General features: G+C 43.7%; 1 protein-coding gene across 3 annotated transcripts in view; it reads right to left on the reverse strand.

Annotated features, from left to right (window-relative positions):
- kcnip4a (potassium voltage-gated channel interacting protein 4a) overlaps positions 1–24,087 on the reverse strand; it is a gene marked incomplete at both ends in the record, with an annotated part of 306,188 nt that overhangs the window by 5,068 nt on the left and 277,033 nt on the right. For all 3 annotated transcript variants that reach the window (XM_084312712.1, XM_084312711.1, XM_084312710.1), the window contains 2 exons: positions 13,247–13,317; positions 19,339–19,408. In XM_084312712.1, coding sequence (XP_084168838.1) covers positions 13,247–13,317; positions 19,339–19,408 — 141 coding nt within the window. The remainder of the gene's footprint in view (positions 1–13,246; positions 13,318–19,338; positions 19,409–24,087) is intronic.

The following is a 24,087-nucleotide window of genomic DNA, read 5'->3' on the forward strand; positions in this document are numbered from 1 at the left end:
CGCCGATTCGATCCCCGGGCACCGACAGATGTATCCCGACTCGGGGTGAGCTGGTGTTACATCTACAGTGCCTACCATCTCTGTCTAAGTGCCCTTGAGCAAGGCACTGAACCCCCAAAGAGGCCCCAGTGTGCCCGCCGCACACAGCAGGAGTCTCTGATGAAACCCATATTGTCGTGGAGGACTGTGTTTATGTGCAACGAGGGGGGGTATGTGAAAATTAGGGCTGTCAAAATGAATGCTTTAACTTTGGAGATTAATTTAAATCATTTAAAGCATTAAAATAAATTAATCTAGATTAATCTATGGAGTGAAAAATCTTCAATCTTAGTGCCGCGGATATAAGAAAGAGGTCTAGCTGAGTCAATGTTGATGGTTTTGTTGAACATTTGTATTTCACAGGAGAGAAACTATTCAAAGAAAGCTATTAAAATAGTCTTTGAATCTAAATATACTTTGTGTTGATTTTACATTAATTCCATGATTTTACTCAAGTAAATATCTGTTACAAGCTTCGGTCTTAAGTAGAAAAATGCTATTTTTAATCTAGATTAATTACAGAAAATTGTGAGATTAATTAGTTAATTTTTTTTTATCTATTGACAGCACTAGTGAAAATACTGTTTACATTTCCTTGTTTACATTGACGATATAGCAATCTTCTGATTAGACGGTGCTCATTGGGGAGGGCTGTTGTCTCATAACATAAGAAATAAGCATCTGAAAAACTCCCACAAAGAAATGCACAGTCTGATGAAGGCTCCGTAGCCAAAACGTGCCAAGCGTTGTCATGTGTTTAAAGCCTAGCTGTTGATCAACAACACCTCTGCTGGAGTTTTAAGCTAGGCTAGCTGATCCGTATCCACTCCCATTAATTCACGCTAAGCTAGGCTAGCTTGCAGCCAGCTTGTTTCTACCGAGAGGAAATCAGTATCCATCTTCTTGTCTGACTCTGGAGAAGACGGGAAGCGTATTTCCCATAATGTTGGCGTGTTCCTTTAAATGTCCTTGCTGCTGGTACGGCATGCTGCAAGAATGGAGGCGTTTTAACTTTGGATGAAGGACGGGGAACGTGGTTGATTAATTCTGGAACTCTCCAGCAACTACAGTATGAGATGTTTTTTGTGTTTAATTTTTTTATTATTTTTTAAACAAACATATAAACAAACATGACAACACACGATAAGATATACAAGCATTATTAACAGTGCACATCCAATGAAATCACCATATAGAGATGTTATAGTTTCCATATCTTTTATTCTCTAAGTATATTATCAAGTATAGTATAATGTGCAGGATACTTCGTTTTGAATGAATACAGCTCTCTGTAAGGATATGATTTCATCCACTGAATGAAGGCAAATTAACAGAGAGTTGCCGGAATTATAAATCTAAATAATTCCGTTAATCAGATGATTGACTGTTATCAGAGTTTTTGTCAGCCTCCCCCGAGTCTTCCCTTCCGGGACAATGAAATGTTCCGTTTCGTCCTCTTCATCACTCGTACTATCGTTTGTGGCCATCTTCTGTAGCTTGTCACTGTCTTTAATCAAAGATCCCCGCTTTCTAGTCTTGTTTTGAGACAATTTGTTCCTCACATTTTACCCATTCACTCACACATTCACACACCAACGGCGGAGGTGACCATGCAAGGTACCAACCTGCTCATCGGGAGCAATTAGGAGTTAGGTGTCTTGCTCAAGGACACTTCAACAGGCTGCCCGGGAGGAGTGGGAATCGAACGGGGAACCTCCAGATTACCAGACAACTGCTCTACCTCCTGAGCCATTGTCACCCCAGTCAAGCCCTCAAGGGGGCACATACCTGCATATAATGCTTTTTAGATATCTGTAGCTATATCTGTACATATCCCTTACCTGCTCTTACTAGTTATGTTGCTGGCCAGTTTGACTTACTACCAGTGTCTTTATACCTGTATACTACAACTCTGTACATACATCTGATTAGCACTATTACTCTGTAGTACTAATTTATATATGTTTTACGCAGTTTAATCACCTGTACATTGTATGTTACATTTGCACTCTGGTTGGATGTCAAATTTATTTTCGTTGTACTGTACTTGTGCTGTATGATGACAATACATTGTAATCTAATCTAATCTAAATCTAAAGGGGACATCATTAATCTAATCTGAATCTAAAGGGGACATCATTCATCTAATGTAATCTGAATCTAAAGGGGACATCATTAATCTAATCTAATCTGAATCTAAAGGGGACATCATTAACACATGACTTGACTGTGTAGGGAAGTCTTCTGGATCGATACCCTTAATGCAGCGTCTTATAAATGACCAAACCGCGCCTCTATTGATCTCTAGTCCCTATTGTGTTTAGGTGATGTGGCAATCAATACCTAGGACATGTAAATACTCACAGATAATGACATCGATTAATCATGCAATGATTCCCCAATATACTTTGTCGATGGGATGTAAGGGCCACTAAATAATTACCATGTAATTGTTATAGACCCTTTAAGATAAGATATTCCTTTATTGATCCCCTTGGGGAAATTCAGGCATCATAGCAGCATGGGGGGGAGGGGGGGAGGGGGTACAGGTAGTAAAACAACACAGTATACAGGTAGTAAAAAACAACACAGGCAGTGTAAACAATTTGATCAATATGGTCAATATAATTTACTATCTGACTAGCTGAGGAATATTCACATTATTCACAGTGTCACATAAGGTGCAGTATGCATGAGGTAGTGTTATAATTTACTATCTACTGAGTATACATTATTCACTTTACTGCTTTAGGAATACTTACCCACCCTGCCTATCCTACCATAGGGGAAACACTGTTGAGATTAGATTAGATCCAAATGTATTGTCATCATCAAGTACAGTCAGTGGCGTCCTTTCATTAAAAGGCAAGGTATGGCGAGTAGGGGGGGGGGGGCTGAAGGTTTTTTTTTTTTTTTTTGGTGGAATTCTTTTGTCAAATCAGTTGTGCAATAGTCACTTTTGGTGAGTTGTTTCTATACAATTCAGTTATATGACATTTAGGTATGACACAGGACTACACAAGCATTTTTAGTATAGAAATGTGTCAACAGACTAAAGCAGGGAACCACAATATTTTGCATACGAATTATGCAGAATGTAATATCATAACTGTCTATTACTTTTCTTGCAATTGAGCCAATTTTCCTTAGGTACAGTTTTGAGGTGTGTGTTCAACAGAATGTAGTATCAAAAACACATTCACAAAAAGTATGGGTTACTGAATGCTGAACTGCACTATTATAATCACTAAGCCAGACCTTACCTGTGTCCCTGTATCACTTGTCTCTGCTGCCCTTTGATAAAAAAAAACGTCCCTATGTCCATTTTCCCTTTTTTTTGGGCATATTTCAGTTAGTCACAGCAAAAGTCACCTAGTAAAAGTGAGATAATTGACAATATCAAAACATGCTAGGGCTGTACCGAATAGTTCGAAGCTTCGTTCATAATGTTGACATTCGAATTCTAAATCAACATAAAAAATTGTAATTATTATTATTTTTTTTGCCAAGGTGAATGAATGAATGAATGAAAACTTTATTTAACAGATTGGAGAATGGGTACAATACAGTACGGCTCAATACATACAATTGTTAAGGGGATGCAGACCTGAGAAAGACGTTTGTCTTGTTTCCATCAGGGTCCCCCATTTTCATTTCATATAGAGTGCCATACCTTGCCATACCAAATGGACGCCCTTGAGTACAGTACAACGAAAATAAGGTTGGCATCCAACCAGAGTGCAAATGTAACAGTAAAGTGCAATAGTAATATACAATGTACAGGTGATTAAACTGGGTATAGAATATATGAAGTAGTACTACTGAGTAATAGCGCTAATCAGATGTGTGTACAGAGTTGTAGTATTAATATGTACTGTCATGATCCTAGGCCCGGTCCTGGCTGGACTGGGCAGGATGGTAACATTGGGCAGTACCCTCCACCTAACTTTGGGCAATGCCGACATTGGCCCTCGGCCTGACATTGGTCTCCTACCCTCTAGTGGCCAGACTAGCCTGTTGGTACAGGCGGCCATTTTGCTCTGGTTCCAAATAATAGAATTCGTGTCTAATTGTTTATTATTTTGGGCCACTCCTGTCTATGTGTGATGTCACCCCTTGTTGTGTTGTTGTGTGTCATTGCCGTAGTGTCTAGTTGTTGTTTAGTTTGTCAGTGCCTTTGGTCGTTGTGTTGTGATTCTGTGTTGACCAGGTGTTCTTGATTTGTTAATTAGTCTGGGTATTTAGGTGTCTGTCTGTCCTCCCTTCCTTGTGGCGACATACCTCCAGTTACCCCCTGTTCCTATCCACGTCGTGACGCACCGTTCTCCCTCTAGTAAGTCTTAGTGTTTGTTGTTTTGTATTGTGAAGTTTGTTATGTCGTTTCTGTATGTTCCTTGTATTGCACTGGATTCTACAGTAAACACCCTTCTCCAAGCTTCACTCCTCGCATCTGCCTCCTCCATTCCTTCCCTTTCTGTATTATTGCATTCTACCTACCCCAGTGTGACAGAATGTCGCCACCAACAGTAACGAATGCAGCAGGAAGGGCAAGTGATACCATCACCGTTGTCCTGACCCTGATGGCCGGTGACATGAAGAGTTACTCACTGGCCAAATGGGGGTTCCTACTCCGGAAGATCGACCAGGTCGCCACTGAGAATCCGACACTGCAGACGGCGATGTGGGAGATGGCTGAACATGTTGCTGTCCTCATAGAGAAGCATAAACCGAAGGCTAGGGTAGCTAGCCTGCCGACTGTTCTCAGGCTTACGGTCAGCCTAGATCCTCCCACAGCCGCTGAGGCTGCTCGGATGTCCATCGCCGATCTGTCGTCTACAGCCAACATAGCTCCGACCGTTAGTCTCGTGCCAATAGCTAACCGGTCGTCCCCAGTTAGCACAGCTCCACTTGTTAGTCCCGCCACTATCGATGGCCAGACGTCTCCAGTGGGTACAGCTCCACCCGTTAGCTTTGCTCAGACAGCTAACCAGACGTCCACAGCTAACATAGCTCCACCCGTTAGCTTCGTGCCAATAACTAACTGGTCGTCCCCAGTTAGCACGGCTCCACCTGTTAGTCCCGCCACTATCGATGGCCAGACGTCTCCAGTGGGTACAGCTCCACCCGTTAGCTTTGCTCAGACAGCTAACCAGACGTCCACAGCTAACATAGCTCCGCCGGTTAGCTTTGTGTCAATAGCTAACCAGCCACTCCCAGCTAACCTAGCTCCGCCCGTTAGCTTCGTGTCAATAGCTAACCAGCCGTCCCCAGCTAACATAGCTCCACCCGTTAGCTTCGTGCCAATAGCTAACCGGTCGTCCCCAGTTAGCACGGCTCCACCTGTTAGTCCCGCCACTATCGATGGCCAGACGTCTCCAGTGGGTACAGCTCCACCCGTTAGCTTTGCTCAGACAGCTAACCAGACGTCCACAGCTAACATAGCTCCGCCGGTTAGCTTTGTGTCAATAGCTAACCAGCCACTCCCAGCTAACCTAGCTCCGCCCGTTAGCTTCGTGTCAATAGCTAACCAGCCGTCCCCAGCTAACATAGCTCCGCCCGTTAGCTTCGTTTCAATAGCTAACCGGCCGTTTCCAGCTAGCACAGTCTCCACTGCCAGACTAGGCTCCAGGTTCAGGGTGAGCCTAGTATCTGAGACAGACCAGATGTCTCCAGCTAGCACAGTCTCCACTGCCAGACTAGGCTCCAGGTTCAGGGTGAGCCTAGTACCTGAGACGGACCAGATGTCCCAAGCTAGCCAGGCATTTTCAGCTAGCACAGTTCCCACAGTGAGTCCAGGGCCCACAGTTAGCCTAGCCCCCGAGGCTAGTATGGCTAGTAAGGCCTCCACAGCTGGTCCAGCTTCCACGCCCAGTCCAGCCTCAGCTCTGGGTCCTGGCTCCTCATCCCCGGATCCTACACCACGCGGCGCCGCCGAGACCGATCCGGTCTCCACGCCCTGCCCGGCCTCTACACCTGGGCCCTCATGCATCAACGTGTTCTACGCACAGATCTGTGCTTACCCTGTGCGTACGATCATTTCTAAGCAAAGAGTGGGATTCATCAATTTCAACTTGAACTTGACTTCGTGCGTACATCTACGCACAGGTCAGACCTGGCGTACCTAGCGCCCAGTGGTAGAATATATTATTACAACAAGGAAATGAGCTTCTGTGCATAATAACACTGGCACGTTCTGTACGAACCGTAGTTCATTATAGTTCATTGTAAAATAGCAACAGTAGTGTAATTATGGTCAAAACCCTATAAATAGCATTTGGAATAATAGATCTTTCTCTCAGAATGAATGCAGCATGGTTTATATAGCGTTATCGGAATATACGGGGTGTAGGCTACTGACTGACTGCGCTCCGCGTAGCTTGATTGATTGATTGATTGAAAAGTTTATTAACAGATTGCAGAATGGGTACAGTACAGTACAGCGAGCTCAGTACATACAATTGTTAATTGGGGATGCAGACCAACTTTCGTCTTGTTTACATCAGGGTCCCCCATTTTCAATTCATCATAAATCATAAAGCTCAACTCGTTATTATTCTGCGCAGACCGCAGAAACACAGGAACGTTTTGATTATATTTAAAAGGCTTTACGTTAAACGAAACAAGTGGAACTTCGAAGCTGTAAGCAGAATACAAGTCATATGAATATAGTGTTCTTCCCCCTTTTTACTGTATAAGAAAGAATAGAAAACGCATTGCAATGACACTATAGTGGACAGATTATGTATATGATGGGATTCAAGTTCGCGTTTTTGTTGCTCATAGGCATGCTGTCAGAGTATGATATCTTAATCAAACATTCTAGAACATTTGTCGTCACAGATCATGTCCTAATAGAACATAGGCTATGGCATGGATCGTGATATTGTGTGGACTGTTATTATCACTGTACACCGGTACCACCCATTGTGACAGCAGCCTTGTGAGTCCCGCACACAAACATGATGGAATTCAAGTTCATGTATTGAAAGGCAGGCTATCATACATGCAGTGAGATTCATTGTTCTTGTATATGCTCTCGTATTATATTGTTTATATAGGCTACCCAATACTGACATAGGGTTGTTTGAATGCATTACCGTAAACCTGGAACTAATCGCGCACTCGAAAAACAAGAGCGGCTGATTTGACCACGCAAAAGCAAAAGACGGCTCACTTGACCGCAGTAATAGACTGTAGTATGCCTCTAGAAATCATATGCAGCAGGTAGAAAATTGACGGGAGATCCATCGCGATTTGGAATAAAATTGAGGAGAACTTTAATCCCTGGGGTATTAATCAAACAACACGGGAAAAGGCAGTCATATTCCAGCGCGGTCTTTATTAGCCGACAACAAAATAGATGCATCTAAAAATCATATAGCCAATCGAACACAACTAATAAAGGCATTCATATTACAGCATGGTTATAATGACACACAACCAACGCCAAACAGTGGTCAACGAACGGTCTTTATTAGTATTTAGAGCTGTCCAGGCAGAATTGCAGCAATGGTCTTAGGGAGCCGTTGATATTTGACATCACCGTTTACGAGTCCGCCTTTTATTTATCCCACAATACGCGATAGTGTCTTCTTGGTTCGACAGCAGTGAACAATCTTCGTGGAGTTTCTCAGGGTTCCGCTCGGGTCCGTCCATTATTTCACATCCCATGGGGGGTGTTTCCTCATTTTCATGACCATATATGGATAATCATGCACGAGCATTGACGGTAGAACAAAGTGGTATTCATCAACACGGAGGACCATAGAGCCTGCGTACGCACGTGTGATGAATGCCGACTTCCCTGTGCGTACGCTAGTTCTACATTCCGTGCTTACGTGTGGAAGTAGGTCAAGTTCTACGTCCACGTTGATGAATGAGGGCCCTGGTCCGGCTGCCGTGCCGGCTCCCGGCTCTTCGACGGATCCTGGCTCCCCGTCTGGTCCAGCTCTGCGCCGTGATCAGCATCCTGGTCCTCGCCGTGGTCCTCGCCGGGGTCTTCGCCGTGGTCTTCGCCGTGGTCTGCGTGGGATACTGCTCCAGGGGTCGTCGCCGCCACACCTCCGGTCCGGCTCTCCTGAACCGGCCCCGGGTCCGGCGGCTGGAGGGTCTCTCGCCCGGGATCCTGCTCCAGGGTCCAGCTCCCCTTCCCAGGCTTCTACACCTGTACCCACCCCCCCTCGTCGGGCCTCTCTTCCCAGGTCCAGCCCTCCTCGTCGGGCCTCGGTGCCCGTCCCCACTCCCCCTCGCCGGGCCTCGGTTCTCAGGTTCTGCCCCCCTCCCCGGGTCTCGGTGCCCATCCCCACCCCCCCTCGTCGGACCTCTGTTCCCAGGTCCAGTCCTCCTCCCCGGGCCTCTGTTCCAGTCCCCACCCCCCCTCTCCGGGCATCTGCGCCCGTTTTCAACCCCCCTGGCTGCTATGCCCCTCCTGGGTTTTTCGTTCAGCCTCCTGGTCCCTCTTCTTCGGGTCCTCTCCCTGGGTCCTCTCCGGGGTTCCGGCTTCCTCCCTCACCTGCTTATGGACGTTGTTTTCGGGGGTCTGGAAGCCCCCCGTTGAGGGGGGGGTACTGTCATGATCCTAGGCCCGGTCCTGGCTGGACTGGGCAGGATGGTAACATTGGGCAGTACCCTCCACCTAACTTTGGGCAATGCCCTCCATCTGACATTGGCCCTCGGCCTGACATTGGTCTCCTACCCTCTAGTGGCCAGACTAGCCTGTTGGTACAGGCGGCCATTTTGCTCTGGTTCCAAATAATAGAATTTGTGTCTAATTGTTTATTATTTTGGGCCACTCCTGTCTATGTGTGATGTCACCCCTTGTTGTGTTGTTGTGTGTCATTGCCGTAGTGTCTAGTTGTTGTTTAGTTTGTCAGTGCCTTTGGTCGTTGTGTTGTGATTCTGTGTTGAACAGGTGTTCTTGATTTGTTAATTAGTCTGGGTATTTAGGTGTCTGTCTGTCCTCCCTTCCTTGTGGCGACATACCTCCAGTTACCCCCTGTTCCTATCCACGTCGTGTCGCACCGTTCTCCCTCTAGTAAGTCTTAGTGTTTGTTGTTTTGTATTGTGAAGTTTGTTATGTCGTTTCTGTATGTTCCTTGTATTGCACTGGATTCTACAGTAAACACCCTTCTCCAAGCTTCACTCCTCGCATCTGCCTCCTCCATTCCTTCCCTTTCTGTATTATTGCATTCTACCTACCCCATCGTGACAATGTACAGTGATACAGGTATAAAGACACTATGGTAAGTCATACTGGCCAGCGGCGTAACTAGTAAGAGTAGGGAAGGGAAATGTACAGATATAGATATAGTATCTACAGATATGCAACAATGATTATATGCAGGTATGTACAGACAGATGTGGATAGATATACAGTATATATGGTCAAAATAAATATATATACAGCATTATTGTACATGCTATCATACAGATTTATAGGTATATATTAATTATAGAAAACAGTGTTAATATATTATATGTAATTATAGAAAACAGTGTTAATATGTTATTATAGAAAACAGTGTTAATGTGTTATTATATGTAATTATAGAAAACAGTGTTAATATGTTATTACATGTAATTATAGAAAACAGTGTTTTTCTTTCTTATATTAAAATATATTTAGATTTTAAGAATTTGTAAAGGATAGGCAAAAATAAGCATGTGCTGCGGTCGGGTGGCGTAGCGGAGATTGCGCTCGTCACCAATGCAAGAGGCTGCGGTCTCGACTCCCAGAGTCAGCATTGCCTGCGGCTTGGTCCGATCGTCATACTAACTCGCTTCGCTGAGTTAGCAGGAGGGAAGTCGTGGGTGGTAATCTGGCGTTGTGGACAGCGACACCTACAGGTCCGGTCTGGGCGCCTGCTCAGCGAAAGGCAGGAAGTGGTGAAGGGAGCGTGACCTCCCACGCATTACACTTCACCAATGAGAGTCCTCGCTGCCAGGTGAAAAGAGAGACGCTGGCTGTCTCCGCATGTGTCGGAGGAAGCATGTGGTAGACTTCAGGGTTCCCTTGTACCGACCAGTAGGGGGAACATGCGCACAACGACCAGGTAGGGGGAATTGGCATAACGACTAAATTGGGATGGGAGGAAAAGCATAGAAAAATCAGGCGGAGAAAAAGAGGATTAAAAAAAAATAATAAGCATGTGCTTCAGCCTATTCCTTTTTTTCGGTCGTTGATTTTGGATTTTGTGTGTGAGCTTGCCTTGAATATGTACATTTGTGATTCATTTTTCTTTTTTCTTTTCCTTTTTGTGTGTGTTTGATTTGTCTGTAAACAAGACCGAAAAATAAACTTCATTCATTCATTCATTCAATCATTCATGTCTCTACATTATTTGCTAATCGTGATGGTTGCCATTACTTGTTCTTGATTTTTATTATTTTCATTATTTTTTCAAAATGTCAGTCAATGACATCATTATGTGGAGTATACACATATATATATTCCTCCCTCTCTTCTACCTTCTGTTCTGCTGTTGACTCTGAGGAAGACGCTGGTCCAAACGTCAGTCACCCTCCTGCAATAAATGTGCAGACTTTATGAGCGCTCCAGTGTTTGGCTTCGGTTGCTCTGTTTGAAGTGCTCAGGTAAAACCCTCTCTTCCTTTGCCTTCACTTATTGGATGGAATCATATCCTTTACAGACAGCTGTATTTATTAAGAATTAAGTACCCTGCACATATAATATACTTAGAGAAGTACAAAGGTAAAAAGCCTTGCCTGTATATATATACGGTCCTCTACTGTTAAGCACCAACACCCTTTCATTCAAAACTTGGCTGAAGTGTGTTGGACTTAACTTTGGGGATATATGCCTGGAGTTATGACAGGTTTCTCTTTTTGTCCAAATCAGCAAGATCACATTTTTCATTAATGTGTAAACGCTGGAGGCTGTGGTTGGGCTGAATACAAATGTGCCCAGGTTTCAGGTTAGCTAATGTCTTGGGGGTACAGGTACAGGTAGTACTTCTAACTTTGAAAAGCTCAGGTTTGATCTACTTCTGTAGAAAGGGCCCAAGGGGTCCGTGTTTCATCATCGTTTTGAAACTCCACAAAATATTCCCCAAAGATGCCACTGACACAGCAGGGAGACATCACTTCAAACACGGGCTGTGGAGAGGAGGACATTTAGATTATAGCGATAATACCACATAATAATAATAATAATAATAATAATAATAATAATAATAATAATAATAATAATAATAATAATAATAATAATAATAATAATAATAATAATAATAATAATAATAATAATAATAATAATAATAATAATAAAAAATCATCAACCAAAGTGTTGTTGATGGATTGAACAAGGTGTGCTGGTGCAGTATCTCCCCATGCAAGTTACCATACAGTTAGTTACCATACAGTTACCATACAGTTAGTTACCATACAGTTAGTTACCATACAGTTAGTTACCATAACTTACCATACAGTTAGTTACCATACAGTTAGTTACCATACAGTTAGTTACCATAACTTACCATACAGTTAGTTACCATACAGTCTCATGAAACCATTTGATAGTACTTTAAGCACTACTAGTGAAAAAGGGTGTGTAGGTTTGGTTTCATACCACTATAGTGTCTTCAGTGTACTCATATATTTATTTATTTGCTCATATTTATTTATGTCTTGCTATAATACTTGCTATAATACTACACTGTTAATTATGTACACACACAGTTCATAGTTTCCATATTGTTCATACTGTACATACTGCACCACTCACTGTTACTGCTGTTGCTACTTGCGGTGCCGCCACTGCTGCTACTGTTGTTGCTACCTACTTACCTTGTACTATCTTGTATTTTGTACTTTTTATATTGTAGTATATTATTGGACTGTGAAGCTCTGTACCCCCTCCCCCCCCCATGCTGCTTTGACACTTGAATTAATAAAGGATCATCTTATCGTATCCATCTGATTAGCACCACACTCAGTAGTACTAATTTATATATTTTGTACCCAGTTTAATCACCTGTACATTGTATATTACTATTGAACTTTACGGTTACATTTGCACTCTGGTTGGATGCCAAACCTCTTTTCGTTGTACTGTACTTGTGCTGTATGATGATGACAAAACATTTGAATCGAATCGGATCTAAACAGGGGGGAACTTTAAGCAGGAGATCTGGGGGTCCTCTCCCATGGCATTTTGCATACATTTATGATGGAAATGGAAAAGACACAATTCAGGAACCTGCTGACACAAATATAATGGAATATAATGCAGTGAGGTTCTCAGGCATTCTGTATTGCTTTAAAATATGTATTCTATTTATAACTATTCTATAGTTACAGGTAAGAAGGATATATAAATGTTTGACCCCCTTATAATATTTGTTTTCCTCTGTTGGGGAGGGAGTTTGGCTTTGATATTAGCTACAATTTTACCTGTCCTCAATACTGCAACCCACCCTAAATCTACGCCTATGACTAGTGCTGCGTGCCTGTTCAAAAGGTGCCTGTTGGGAATGGGCTGATTGCTTGGTATTGCTGCTTGCGGCGTTCTCCAGAACGGCTTATCCAATCAACCTCACACTCCACACTGTACTTACTGCCTCAGCAATACACCCTGTCAAGCGCAAAGTCGATCGGATGAACGGTTCTCATGACACACAGACAGACAGAGACTTACTTGACTTTTCTTTCATGTTTTACATATATAGTTTTTTTTGGCATATATATATATATATATATATATATATATATTTGTTTTGAAGGATTTATAATTAGTACACTCATTTGAGTAGTGGAAAAGGGGTAAGATTAAATAAGTGTATACTTCTTCCTACTCCTTTTCGAACATGTAAATTGAGTTATGTTTTGCTTTTGTTTATTTATATATCTTTTCCATTTAATTTATTTTTCAATTATTTGTTTTGATTTTATATTGTTTGTATTTTATTACATGTTCAAAATCAAATCTAGACTAGTGCGGCACCCGTTCGGGGCGTCCCCTTTCGGAGGAGGCGGGGGGGGGGGGGGGGGGGGGGCAATTGCTTGGCTCCCCCAGAAGTTCTCGAGAACCAATCAACTCCACCAATCACACACTTCACACCCGACACAGCACTCCCGTGGTGGGTCCGGTCAGACGAGCGAGCGGTCGCCGAGCACATCGAAGGACAGACGCGGCACAGAGAGAGAGACAAACACACTTTCACGGCGCCGGGATCTCATCTCTCCCACTTACCTCAAAACTCACAGATCCATTGTGATCCGTGTCAAACGCGGTGAACAGGAAATGTGCATACATCGTCGCATCTGGGAGCAGAAACACAAACACAATACTGTCAAAAACACACACACACACACACACACACACACACACACACACACACACACACACACACACACACACACACACACACACACACACACACACACACACACACACACACACACACACACACACACACACACACACACACACACACACACACACACACACACACACACACACACACACACACACACACACACACACACACGTGCGTCACTCAAATCCCCCAGCAACTCAATTTACACAAACAATCCCACCTGCAAGAAGAAATAAACTGGTTCAAAGGGAAACAAGCCCCATTGTTTGACATGAAAGTCATTGCGAGAGGCTTTTCTCTGAGAACAGAACCGAGAACGAGCTGGGTTTTATCGCGTGTGCATGCCGTTAGCTAGATTCTCTATATCAGCTGGCCCGGAGTTGTCAGGTATATCGACGAGCCTTCTGGTGTCTGGCTCTGATCCTCAGGGAGGAGAGTAATCCTTACATAATGAAGAGAGCCAAGCGAAAAGAACTGCAGGCCGAATAAACAGTTATCTCTCTCCCCTCCCTCCCCCTGTCCCTCTCCCCTCCATCCCCCTATTCCTCTCCCACTCTCTCCCCTCCCCCTGTCCCTCTCTCTGATTCTCAATGTCTCTTCGATGCATTCGAGTACTGTATGGTCATCTGACTTTGCATAATGCTCCTTTGTTGTTAAAACAGTAAATAGAGATGGACCCCGAGTTTGGCTGGGATGATGTTTGGGCAAATGTGGCATTGTCTTCCCGCAACCCCAATCACCAGCAAATTAATATAATTATATTCATAGGACCTATCTTAAACCTAGGAAGCTATTTGCTATGGGACTGGTAACCGACTCTCGGTGCACTTTGTGCTCTCAAAGGGCCGCTGGCACTTATATGCATATGTATTGGGATTGCCCACCAGTGGCCCGCTTCTGGAGGTCAATAACGGACAAACTTTCAGATTTGTGTGGCTTAACTATCCCATTCACAGCTGTTACGCTACTCCTGAACGATATAACGACACTACCCGCGTCCGTACAACTAAAAAGGGTTGTCCTAGCGGGCGTCACAGCAGCGAAGAAGCTAATAGCATTGAGATGGAAGGAGCCTGAGAAGCTCACAGTGATTAACTGGTCCCTAACACTGTTGGATGTGATTTATCTTGAGATATCCACGGCGCGGGTGATTGGGGTGGGGCAGGCTGGTATTGACCTGTGGTTTGCAGCAGCTGAGAAGGTCAGGACCGCCGTGTGCGGCTGAGCGGGGTTGAGGTGCTTGTTCGGGGGAGTCCGGCGGTCTCGTGGCAGGGGGAGGAGGAAATGTCTTGTCTGTCTTGTCTTTTGTCTTGTCCTTCTTAACTTTACCTGGGGAATTCTATTGGGGGGGAGCTATTTTGCTATTTTGCTATTTCTTCACTGTTTGGGCACTTTTGCACGGTTCCTGTGAGTCTATGGAACACTCTGTAGGTTTTTGTTTTTCGAAAATGTTAATTGTTTTGTATTTCTGGTTGGGTACTCAGGGGCAGCGTTTTTCTACCTCAGGATCTTAAGCCGTTTTGAGGCTGGGCTCCAACCGCAGCTGGAAATCTCTGACATCACTGATATGCACGTTTTGAGATGACTCAGTTTGGTGAGGGTGAGGGTTGTGAGGGGAATTGGAAGAGTGCGCCAATATGAGAATTAGAGACATAAGTCTTATTGATATAGAGCCACACGGCCGGGAAACGGTACTGAATACTGGGAAAGGCCAATTGTAAGATAGTACCCCCTAAAATTTAAAATGTTGTACTCTGTTTTTATAAATTGTTATTTATTTTATTATTATTGTTCTGTTATCTCCCTGTGAAGTTCTGTGTATTGTTATTATGGTTATTGTATTCTGTTGTCTTGTTTTCATGTTAAGTAATAATAGTAAAGAAATGTGTCAGTCTATATAACACAGGAAACTGGTGTATTACACACACCACACACACACAATGAAAGAGTCCTTCCATGCACTTAGTACAGTATGTGACCATCATTCTCCAGGAAAACACTAGAATGATTACGTCTCACAGTGTGAGAGGCGATCCCTGTGTAATCCAGTAGGAAGAGAGTTGTCCCCTGAGTTTGCTCTAAACAGGGTACATCAGCATTTTGCTATGATGCCTCTAGCTCATGGAATGAACTCCAACAGTCTTTAAAGCTTGAGATTCTCCCCTCTGTTGCAGAGTTTAAAACCTTGGTCTCCAACCTCTGTCAATCAAGTTGTAGGTGTTTTAATTTCTAAGTTTTAATCTTTGCTTCTTGCCTCGTCTTGTCGTCTCTTTGTTATGATTTTATATGCTTTTTTTGGTGCTAATTTCTGTATGTCTACACTCAACATAACAGTAAATGTGGGAAACCTAAGTTGCCTTTCGAGTTTAAATAAAGGTTTGAAATGAAATTATAATATATGTCTATAGTACCAACAACACCTCTGAATCTAAGCCAGTGCTGATATGAATAGAAACAATGCTGCGATTTGAAAGAAATCCATCTGTGGCCCAAGAATGAAAATAGTTAAGTCGAGTTTAAATAAAGCTTTGAAATTAAATGAAAAGCTTCATTCAAACCTGGGTCTCTCCCACATGGAGAACCAAACATATACCGGCTGGCCAGGGGCAGGTATCCAGCCAGGCAGAGGAGATATTTGGCTTTACTCCCTTTGAACTCCCCCTGGCAGGAGAGACACATCTGGGTCACGGTTCGATTCCCACATGGGACACAGAACAGCAGGGAGAATCTCTCCTGGAGATAATATTAGAGGGGATATTAAACCTACTAGGCTTCAGGCAGGGGCTACTCTGCGGCACTAGGGTGAAGCACAGAGTCAACTGATCTCTCAGAGTCACAGCGTTTGCGGGAATTTAAAATGTGCTTGAAACCTCGAAGAGAGAATGACCACCTCGCGGAGCTTTTGGTCTGCCTGAACTCTCAGCGAACTGGACTGATGTGCCAGCGGGGAAGTTCAAGCATTCTATTTCCAAGCACACAAACTAAAGCCTCCACATTCCAGTGCAAAAATCACCTTGAAGTTCCCTTAATTACATCCAGTCGCTCTCTGGAAGCAGTGTTGTGATAACGATACAAATTTTGCTATCCACTAAAAGCTGTCAATTATCATCATTATTATGATAATTATTATAATTATTACTATTATTATTACTATTTGTATTGTTACTGTTGAGATTATGTTCTCATATGTTGAAAATAGGATCATATGTTATGGTTGTTAATATGTTTTGTAGTGAGTAGCCTAGACGTTCATAGGCATGTGTTGTATTGGAAATGTGGTGCAACTCTATTCTAAGTATTGTGTTTTGTTCTTGTTGCAGTACGTAAAGACATGACGGCATGACGCAGTGGCGGGAAGCCGAGCACGTATATCTAGCTGTCAGCTGTCATCGGTCAGCTGTCAGTGCGCACAGGGGTGAAAGGGGTGTGTCACAGCTGGGAATGTTTGGGGTGTTTGTAATGGAGGAGAAGTTTGGTTAACTTATTGTAAATAAACTATTCACATAAAAGAAACAAAACGGATCAGGCGTTCTTTGTGTGGATAAATACATATGATAAGATATGAGCCATGGTGACAAAGAAACAGAACCCTCTACATTGAACGACACTGATGACGAAGCAACAGAACCCTCTACATTGAACATGGAGAGCGAAGGAACACGGAACTCTACAGTTACTAGTATTATTAATAATAATAATAATAATAATAATAATAATAATAATAATAATAATAATAATAATAATAATAATAATAATAATAATAATAATAATAATAATAATAATAATAGTAGTATTCTTATTATTCTTATTATTAGAAAGCTAAAGACATTTTATGTAACAAAAGTTGACCAGAGCTATTTTTACTTGCAAGTCCTCATTATGTTTTGAAGTGGTTAGTACAGAAAATAAGATGAAAGGTCATTGAGAACATGGTAGGACATACAGTATCTCCCTGGAGGAAGAACATGGTGGGACATTCATTTTATGTTTTATACTATGAGTTGCGTAAAAAGTTATTTGACAGGTGTAAAAACCTTGAGTTAATGTGGTTTTAGTGATGCAGGGGTTTTGCATTTGCCGGAAATTTAGAGAAAGCTTGAGATAAACACACAAAAATAACATATGTGATATATTTTGGCCTATGTGTGAGGGCTGTGGGTGTGTGTGTGTGGGTCATGAGCAGATAATAGGGATTATTAAAGTTATACGTAAAACGGATAACCACTAACTGCTTACGCAGACGTTTTAGGAGAAGGGGAAAAATAAACAACACAAAACAACCTTTACAGGTGGAAGCCTTAAAGTGAGTGTTCAAGAAAATAAGTAATGTCCAAAAAACAGGACGACACTCATTAAAGAGGTATTGTAGAGAAAATAAATAAGCCACAAAGGCAACTCCTGAAAACAGAGTTTATATTGCAAACATAAAACAATAAACCTCCACCAAGGGAGTTTATGTGCAAAGGGCAGTTCCAAAAGAACAAAAGAAAACACTACCATAAAGGACTCAGCCTTTATAAAATAAAGTGTAAACTAAGCCAGTAGACGAAAACAAGTATAGCTACAAAAGAAGGCTAAATGCTGAATAGGGCAGCACTACACTTAAATATAAGAAGCCTGACCAAAAGTATAGCCAGCACAAGGAAAATGAAAAAGCAGTTGACACTGCAATCTCCAAACTTAAATAGACTCCACATGGCCATAGGCACAGCTGCACTGCATCAGGTGCAATCAAGCCCACACACCTGCCGACCCATGAGGCAATTAACCACAGGGAACAGGGATTAACAGCTATCCCTCACAGAGAGGTGAAATAAAGCAAAAATAGACAGCTGTCCCTCACAGAAAAGTGAAATAAGGCAAAAACCATGACACTATGATGGTGTGCATGCTTAGAAACCATGGGAAGTGATTGTTATGTTCAATTGTTGTTTTTGGTGTCTTATAATCCCGTAAGGGATGGGTCGGACATGACACGGAAATAAAATGTCATTCATACAGTACCTCCCTGGGGGAAGGACATGGGGGGACATACAAACATTACCTCCCTGGAGGATGGACATGGTGGGACAGATGACTCTACCCCTACCTAGTACAAATATCCTGAAAGAAACTGTAAATTACAGGGCTGTGTGGTCATGGAATAAACTTCCAAGTAACATTAGTTCACAATCAGTGCAAAGGCATGTTTTATTAAGAAACAACTCAGAATCTACCTACATTCTTTAGTTTAAATAGAATGAACATGATTGTCTTATTTTCTGTCTTTGAAATTTAAATTTTTTTTATGACCAATGACATTTATTTTATCTTTTGTTTATTTTAGGATTATGGATCGCTTGATTATGTATGTGTTTATGTTTTATGTTTGTGTATGTCTGTCTTGGACCTCAGGAAGACTATAGCTCGACGTCAAGGCGTCCAGCTAATGGGGATCCTTTTAATAAACATTATTACATGGCGTTTTCACATTCGCCGAAATGCTTGCTTGTGATTGGTCAATAGCCCCCCGACAGCGGTCATTATTTTTCAATAATGACCGCTGTGGGACAATAATGACCGATGTGCGCAGCTGTTCGCAATCAAGCCCACATCAGTGCAGCAAATCAGACACACCTGCCGCGGCTGCACTGACAGCGGAGTGTGTGTAGATTACAGCGGAGCCAGAACAGAGGCTGCCCGCGATAATAATAATCACTTTATTTGGGCTGACAGAGCCACAGAACAACTGCGATTTGTCAAATGAATTAGGTATATTGTTAGTAAGTTAGCCATGTAATAAGCGGGATAATGTATAGCTTTACTCGGTCATTGTCGCAAAATAATTGACCTTCACTGACGTTTAAAACACCTCGCCGAAGCGGCTCGGTATTTTAAACTACGTGTCGGTCAATTATTTTGCGACAATGACCTCGTAGCTATACATTATCCCCTACATAAACAATAAACAATAAACATACATTACCTCCCTGGGGGAAGAACTGAGCATAGATGTCTTTAAAGGTGTCCTCGTTGACCACTCCACTGGGGCATTCCTGGAAAGACCGACACAGTGTCCAACAGGTTATTCCACAGGCTTTGATTTGTTATTCAGGTATTTTTTTCTCTTCGGGCACAGTGAGGACCGGGTGACATGGGAGTTACTAACATCATCATATCGATATCGATATACAATATACATCACAATAACCATCGGCTTACATTTGTTAATCCTCTGAGGTCGGAGCTCCCGTGAGCGGGAGAACAAAAGACTCGGAAAGGTGTGAAAACGGCCTCATCTCGGCGGAGAGGATTTTTCATAATTGCCAAAAATTTTGCGCGATTCAGAATTTGGTCAAACAATTTTATATTCACAATTTCTAGTGCTTTGAAATGTTCTCTATCCGTTTCCTTATTTGCTAAATGTAATACGGCTTGTAAATGGGTTAATTATGAGCTGTATAATTTCTCTTGCTCTCTAAAGAACTACAGTTGAATCGTAGGGGAGGGGCTGAGTACTTTCACTCTCGAGTGTGTGTGTGTGTGTGTGTGTGTGTGTGTGTGCGTGCGTGCGTGTGTGTGTGCGTGTGTGTGTGTGTGTGTGCGTGTGTGCATGTTGAATAATGATTCAGTCAGAATGAGTTTAGTCATGTGTGAGAATCAGTTGAAGATGGAGGCACTTCACCAAAAAACAATGCCGATTTATTTTGCACATAATTAAGTTTTTCATTTAGTCCGACGGTTATCGAGAGTAAATTAGTTTGAATATGGCCACCAGTGATGTCATCGGGGACATTGAATCCTTGTGGTGTGTTTAGCTCAATTAAATGATACGGTAGCCGTCCCTATAAGACAAGGTAGTGGTCTTTTTTCATTTCATCATTCCACACAAGGATTATTAAATGCCCCCGATGACCTCTAAAAAGCATCATAAAAAGAAAAAGAAAACACTGAAAAGTTAACACACATAACCTTGATCACTGCAGCCTCGGGTGTGTCTGAAGACGCCGACAGCCTTGCCAAACATCCAATTCAATATCTGCCCGTAGCTATAGCCTGCCCTCGGAGCCAGCGCACACCCGCGCACACAACTGCCTGGTTATTCAATTTGGGGAGTGCATTTTTCACTACAGGGTAAAATGTTGCTGCCATGTCGGTGTTCTCCCAAGCGAGAGGCGAAGGGAATTGTCCCCGGGCGTTTTAATAGAAGGCATCGACCAGAAGCCAGGGTAAAGTTGCTTCAGTGGCAAATCTTAAAACAGAGGGCATATCTTGGAGAGTATCGAGTGTTCGTGAAAACGTTTGCAGTTGCCCCCCCCCCCCCCTTTGTTACAATTGCTTACTCAACACCCGTGGACAATCGATATCATTATGCATTCAAAAGACGTGCATTGTTGTACTTCATTCCGAGGGAAAAGGGTTTGTTATCTGAAGGATTTAAAAACTGTACACGCTCATTATTTAGCCCCTGGGCTAAATGGACGAATGAGAAGATGAAAACACACACCTCTCAAATTCAATCAATCAATGTTTCACTAAATACAAATCATAAAGATATTAAAGATGTGCTCTCACCTCAAGTCACAGTTGTGCGGGCTCATCGGAAAGTCTATTTAAAGGGATATTTCACTTTCGTAGAACTTCTATTTAGACTTGGTCTATTTAGACTTCCACTTGAAATGAATGGAAGTGAATGAGGAGCCTGACACCTGGGAAGAATGGCGGCATTGACAGCAGACGACAGGGACAGCGATGGTCGCTAGCTTACATGCAGATGACTTTACATAGAGGCAAGTTCTACTGAAGTGAAATATCCCTTAAACTCAAATCCACTCTTGACAAGGATGTGTCATATGAGGCAGAGCTGTGTGTAGGTGTTGACACCTTGTGGTAAAGGTACGTTATGAGCAATACTAGCCCTAGAATCCATACATTGCATGTATTCCATATACAGCCATGTCATTTGTTGGGGGGGGTTCACCTCTGCAGCGTTCTAATTTGTCATGCTGTGTGTAAACTCACCCCTTTCACTACCACACTACCAAATGGTTAACCCTTTCACTGCGACAATACAGAAGGTTAACCCTTTCACTGCCACACGACAAAGGGTTAACCCTTTCACTACCACACTACCAAATGGTTAACCCTTTCACTGCGACAATACAGAAGGTTAACCCTTTCACTGCCACACGACAAAGGGTTAACCCTTTCACTACCACACTACAGAAGGTTAACCGTCTGTAGTGTGGTAGTGAAAGGTTAACGTAAGGTTATGTATATAACCAAGTTCTATGAATTATGGTGACGCCCAGCGTCATTCTGCACGCACTTCACTTCGTGCACGAGCACTGAATAAAAAATTCCACAATGTACCTTTACATCCCAACATTCGTCTGGCCACACCCCTATCCGCTTACCTTCATAAGCAGGTGTGTGGTCACCTACTCGCCTCCTTCCCAAACTTTCACCACAAGGCAAGATCAAGGGCCGCAGCGGCGTCCTGACGCTGAGCGTCACCATAATTCATAGAACTTGGTTATATACATAACCTTACGTTCTATTTCATTATGGCTGCCGCTCAGCGTCATTCTGCACAAGAGGAGCTGCGCGGGAGCCAAAGCTCGACAAATGTACCCCGCTGAGGCCCCCCACAACCATCAGACCGGGACCGAGCCCCCCGACCCTCCCTAATGGAGGGATACCCTCCCTATTGGAGGACGGGAGGGAGACGGATCCGACCATGCGAAGAGGAACTCAAGCAACTCAACGCACAGGGTGAGCAGACCGTGGCTTGACCCCACGACTACGCACACGCACAACCCGCATGCCACCAGGGAACGAACGGAAGGAACAACCCTTGTTACTGCCCCCAAAATCACGGGGTCAAGAGCAAACTCAACCCCGTGGCAAGGCCGTAGCAGCGGAGCGCGTAGGAAGACCCAGACCCACTGAAGGGACTGGATCCCCTGGAAAAAGGGGGCCAGGAGAGGTCAATGACGCCAGGCATCAAGACCCCACCAGGCGGTCACTTAGTGACACCGCCCCCCACATCGCCAGCGTATTCGGATAGGGCCCCTCCAAGAGCGGGCCCTTTCCCCCCAATAGTACATCGCCTGGCACACTGACCCTGCAACACAGGCAGTCAGCATGGCCGTAAAGCACTCAAAAAAGGTTAACCAACGGAAGCAGGCAGCACACCGGGGAAACCAGGCAGCAGGCTGTAGACCTGAGCCTGGAGCACTGCGGACGAGACAGGCGCCAAAGGAGTCAACTGAAAACAGCCCCCCCGGTGGAAGGGGCATATGCTGCCGTGGTTGAGCACCATGACAAAGCCTCCATCAAAAAAAAAACACCCAGTGGGGTCGAGGCAGAGAAGGCTGACACGATTGGCAGACGTCATGAACGTGCAGGGGCACACTCAACCGGGTAACCCGGGAGTTGACTTTGCTCCAACACACCAGGGAATCAACCACCCTCTCGGTACACAGATGGTGGTTGTTCCTTTAACCCAGGGGTCGGGAACCTATGGCTCGCGAGCCATATATGGCTCTTCTGGTGACAGCATATGGCTCCCAGAAATTTGAGGATTTTTTAAATTTTATTAAATTTTTTTAATACTTGTGATATTTCTTAATAATACTGTGTCATTTTAAAGTAAACAGAAATTAGTTTTGAAGATACAGCTAATAGTATCTGTAGCTGAAGATATAGCGAGCAGAGCTGGCGAGGGAACACAAGTGGACAGAAATAAAAAATCTTCAACCTGAAGACCAGCTGATTCTTAAAACTTGGAACGAGCTTCCTGTGACATACCACACAATGCAGCGTGAGTATTGCCGTATTGACCATGTTTGGCTATACATATGCATGTGCCGCACGTGGGCAGTCATTCTCGCATATGAGGAACATTAAGACCAACCTACGCTCACTTTTAACTGATGGAAGCCTCAACGCCTGCATGAAGCTCAACCTCACCACGTATGAACCAGATTACAAGGCCATCAGCAAAACCATGCAGCACCAGAAGTCGCATTAAAAGTAAGACATATTTAATTTATTATACGTTAAAAATACTATATGGCTCTCAATGAAATATATTTAGAAATATTTGGCTTTTATGGCTCTCCCGGTCAAAAAGGTTCCTGACCCCTGCTATAACCCCTCAAGAAAAAACTCCAAAACACACCTGCGGGTATACACCAGCTATACCGCAGCACAAGTGTTTCAGTTTCCAAAAAAGGGTTATCCCAGGCCTACGGTTTCAACGAAACATTACTTCGGACCGGGCCCGGCGGCTCGGGAAGCACACAGGGTTACCAGAGGAGGTCCAGAAGACCACCCCAACAGCCCCCTCTTCGCCATGCGTGAGAGAGGAGCGAAAGAAAGGAGAACCAGCCCCTTATAATAGTGCCAGGTACAAAGTGTACCCAACAAAGGGTCTCCATAACGCCTAACCCCCGTGACACCCGGGCCGACCGGGCATTTTTCCCCCTGAAAAAAGCCCAAGTCCCTCAGGGTACCAGAACAGCAGATCTGCATCCCCGGCGGACAACGGGACAACCTGGACCAGCGTGACCAGAACCAGTCCCGTGCCCTAACCACGCCGACATGCCTACTCCAGGAGAAGGGGCAGATATGCGTGTTGATCTAAAACATGAAAAGAGGGCGCCACCCAGACGGTCCTGTTTATACCGCGCTCGGTGGCCCACCCCAAGGGCGTGAGACCCCTCTACCT

Source organism: Notolepis coatsorum, assembly GCF_963971535.1.
Source record: "Notolepis coatsorum genome assembly, chromosome: 4".
Classification (NCBI taxonomy): Eukaryota; Metazoa; Chordata; class Actinopteri; order Aulopiformes; family Paralepididae; genus Notolepis; species Notolepis coatsorum.